The sequence below is a fragment of the Protopterus annectens genome, chromosome 10.part0 (genome assembly GCF_019279795.1).
Source record: "Protopterus annectens isolate FY-2018-M chromosome 10.part0, PAN1.0, whole genome shotgun sequence".
Classification (NCBI taxonomy): Eukaryota; Metazoa; Chordata; order Ceratodontiformes; family Protopteridae; genus Protopterus; species Protopterus annectens.
Genome location: NC_056744.1, coordinates 1,637,685,585 through 1,637,689,907, shown reverse-complemented (window position 1 = coordinate 1,637,689,907; position 4,323 = coordinate 1,637,685,585). Strand labels below are relative to the sequence as shown.

The window sequence follows — 4,323 nt, the reverse complement described above, 5'->3', positions numbered from 1 at the left end:
CTAAAAAGAAAAAAATCAGTTGTAGGTTCATTAGATGGGATAATGACTTGGAACTCCTCCACATCCAACTTACCATTAAGGAAACCTGTAACCATATCAGAGCTAATTATAGGGCCCTCTTTGTCTCCACTTGGCTCATACCTCCTACATGACTTGCTTGAATTCTGTTTATATCGGACCAAACACCATTCTGCTAGGGGACTTCAGCTACCATCCATTAACTGGGAGATTTATATATCCCCTAACATGTGTGCCCAGAAATTTCTGTTGAACAGTTAGTCTCCATCCAAACCAGGAATGATAAAATCCTGTACTTGGTGCTTACCTGTATGGAACGACTCTGTTCTCCTCCAGCTGTAAATTCCTGTCTCATCAAATCAAACCACAAATCAGTCACAGTCGCCATAAGACTAAATCCGGAAGCATCCTCAAATACCTTGGCATTCAGAGATTATTCTAAGGCTAATCTATAAAAATTAAAGTGATGACCTGGCTAAATTCACTGCGCATGTGGAATCCTTTACTGCCAAATTCTACGCACATGTGAATAGCTGTACATCCCCTTCTGAATTTATTTATTTATTTACTTATTGACATTTGATTACTGGAAAAGTCCAACTGGATTGGTGCTCAATTTCAGCAGAGGTGAGGGAAGAAAAGCTGTAAAATATTACAAAAACATTTTAGGAACAATACTTTTACAATCTTCAAAAATAATATAAAAGCATCTACAGTTTAAATAACTGCACCAAAGAAGACATAATGTGAAAACGTTGGTTAAGAATCAATGCAAATTAAATGACAATAATTTAATATTTACAGAGACTTTAGCCAGTTTATAGGGAAATTAAAGGTAAGCTAGTGTAATACAAACAGGAATTGCAATATGAAGTGAGAGAAGAAACATGATTATGTCATATTTAGAAGGAGAGTCAGGGAAGAGAAACTGATTGAAGAAAGCTAAGGAGGTGAAGGAAGTAAGTGAAGGAAGTGAGGGAAGAAGGGTGAGTAAGGTGGTGATGGTATTAAATAGGTATTTTATCATATTTAGAAATATATTTTATCCTGCGTCTGAACAAGAACAGAGTCAGATTTTGGCTATGAAGAATTTCAGAATGGCTTTAAAGTACTGGAGGGGTAATGACCTGATGCATGCAGGTTAACAACATGATATGAGTACAGACCATGCCCAGCAGATTTAATAGGTCTGTGGACAGAGAGAAGTGTTTGGTCACTGGATCATAATGACTGACTGGGAACATAGTTGTGTAGAATGGCATTTAATGCTGGACAAGCAGATGAATGCTGGATAATGTTACTGCTGGTAAGAAGCTGTGTTATCTTAGCTGATGAAGTACTTATAACCAATTTAATGTTTTAGTGCTACACAATGGGGGGATTGTAAAAGGGGTATTTGCTGCAAATTTAGCCACTTTCATATAGCAATGTTCAAGTTTTAATTGTTGTGATACCTGGAAGTTAGTAAAATTGGGATCATCATAATGCAGAGTGGGGAGGAGGTAAGCAGTGGCAAATGTTTATTTAGTTGAATTGATGAAAAAGTATTTTGCTCTGTACAGCATCCCTAGTTTTTGATGATTTCTTCTCATGCAATTTTGTATATGCAGGTCACACTTAAGATGAACACCAACTATTATCCCTAATAATTTGCTATGAGAAGCCACTTTAAAGGCTGTATTATTAAGAGAGAGAGAGAGTTTTAAATTTTGTTTATAATACAATGAAACAAATACAATGCCAAATTTAAAAATAGGCCCTTGTGGTGGAACCTGAATATAAACATGCTCTACAATAAAATAAAAACTCATTGCATTTAAACATTAAAGATGTCTAAAACTTTATTGCTAAACTTAACAAGGAGGTCCAGTCTGTGATCAAATCAAAAACCCAGATATGAGGCAAAATAGCCACCCAGGCAAAAGACAACCACACAGCCTTCTTGAACTATGTTAGAAACATCAAAAACATTGGCTAGCACTACAGAGAGATAATAGTAAAATATATTAATTACTCAGACTCTAATAAGGACATTGGTAACCTAAAATTCTTGACCCAAGACAGTTCTGTTTTGTCAAAGGTAGATCTTGCCTACTTAACATAGTTTACTTCTTTGAGATTACTGCAGCAATGGATGATAGAAAATCAGTATGTAATGCATATCTAGACCTTGCAAAAATGCTCAACACTACTTAACTCATGGGATAGAAAACTGTCTTGCAAATGGAATCCAGAAAATTAGGGTGGGCATCTTTACCTCCTCCAAAAGACCAGTCACTAGTGGTGTACCCCATGGTCCAGTTCTTGGGCCACTCCTCTTTGGCATTTACTTTTCAGAGATCAATGCTAAAGGAAAGCGTCTATGGCTGACCAAGTTTGCAGATGATTGTAAACTTGATGCCATCTCACCAAGATCATCAAAATGGCCTTTCACAAACAAATAGCTGGTATTATAACCATGGGCTAAAACTAAATGCCAAAAAATGTATAATAGTCTCCTTTGGCAAGCATGACATCCCCTGTAGCTATCCCAATGTTTTCTCACCAGGAACATCAAGATCCTAAATTATTAAAACTACACTTACCATATCAAAGTGTTAATCTTCTTAATATTCTACAGGCTACTGGGGGGGGGGGGGGGGCATCCCTGCCTCACATACAGAGCCTCAGCAGACCCTATCCTCTCTGGTCCACTGCACATCTGCAAGTTCAAAAGTTGAGTAAACACCCGGTTAAAACATCTTAATGTTTTCTGCAATATACATAGAACATGTTGAAGGAATGGATATGTATCACAGACATATCTCTCAACTATCCAGAATTTTGCAGAATGTCCAGATTTCTGCTTCACACTTGTCCTTTATGGTTAGGGGTAATATGTAAATGTTCTGACCAGCTCTGGGTTATCTGTACTTTAATTACAAAGCTAAACTTCACAGGAATTAGGGCTAGGCTTCTAAACATCCTCAATGGTTTAGTAGGTTAGTAAGTACTTGTGAACCTATGTAACTAATCTGCTACTCTCCCAAAGAAGTACGTTCTTTCTGAGTATCCGTAGTGCTTTCCTGGCATATGGAAATCATTCTCTGTACCTTCAATGCTATTATTTACTGACTGCAGTCTTGAAGAAAAAAAAATGAGTAGACAGTGAAGGTAAAATATCAAAAATACACCACTCTGCAGTTTTTTCAAACACTCTGCAGCTTTACCATCACAGGCATAACCAGAAGCAAATTAAATGTAATCCAAAGATGCATAAAAAGTACAGTAATACACTTTCAGGATGAAATGTTCCACTTGTTGGTAACCCTAGTTCACAGCATTCAACAAAAATAACAGCAAAAACACAAGCATGTTGATACTTTAAAAAAGTGTTAAGGGCTTAATCAAGCATATGTTTAATTTCCTGTGTTTTCTAAAGTTCGGCTTTGAACTTTTCCCTGCAAGATAAGAATCAGTCATTTTGTTGTGTAACATGCATAGCACAGAATTTCAAATATTTAACATACTGCATAATGCAGCGTTTTCCCCTGGAGTAACAACATACCTTATAAATGCTGACCGCATCATGTAAGGGAATGAAATTGTGACCACAGTGCTTTAAGCTGTCCACACAAGTATAACAGATTGGTGTTTCATCTTCCTTACAAAACAGCTTAAGCTTTTCACTGTGCTCCTTGCAGAAATGATCAGTGTTACCAACTTCTGCTCTTTGACTTAGATCAGATGGTTTAATTTGTGTTTTCTCATTTGTTTCACCTTTAATCTGCATCTCTCGGGCTCTATCTGCCATGTTTGACAGCACATTATTCCTCATGTACTTCCTTTCTGAAATTAACGCTCTGCATTTTGGACAGATGGAATTCTTTTCACTGTCCCATTTCCTGTCGAGACAACTCTTGCAGAAACTGTGTCCACACTCCAGAGTTGCTGCATCTTGAAACAGTTCCAGGCAAACTGAACAGACTAGTTCAGATAAAAGTTCATTGCTGTTACTGCAGGAAGCCATTGCAGCAGCTAATTTTTCTTTTGAGTTTCACTTTCCATCATATGACCCTTCCTTAGTAACAAAGTTCAAACTATTTGTTGAACAGTGATGTGATGTCATCATCATGACTGTCAGAACCCAGTCTCTGTCATCATATTTTGACCTACATTCTGCTTTTGTGCTCACAAGCTATGAGTTAAAGAAACACTGGTTTTAATTCAGTATAACTAGGTGGAGGACAAACAAATTAATAAACCCCGCTCAGTGCAAAGTTGAACAATTTTCATTTTTTGGACTGCAGTAGAAACTGTGGAGGT

General features: G+C 37.1%; 1 protein-coding gene across 2 annotated transcripts in view; it reads right to left on the bottom strand.

Moving 5' to 3' along the window:
- Positions 1-4,057, bottom strand: part of LOC122813827 (zinc-binding protein A33-like) — a 118,666-nt gene extending 114,609 nt beyond the window's left edge. For both annotated transcript variants that reach the window (XM_044086355.1, XM_044086356.1), the window contains exon 1: positions 3,566-4,057. In XM_044086355.1, coding sequence (XP_043942290.1) covers positions 3,566-4,027 — 462 coding nt within the window. In that variant the 5' untranslated portion in view covers positions 4,028-4,057. The remainder of the gene's footprint in view (positions 1-3,565) is intronic.
- Positions 4,058-4,323: the final 266 nt, after the last annotated feature.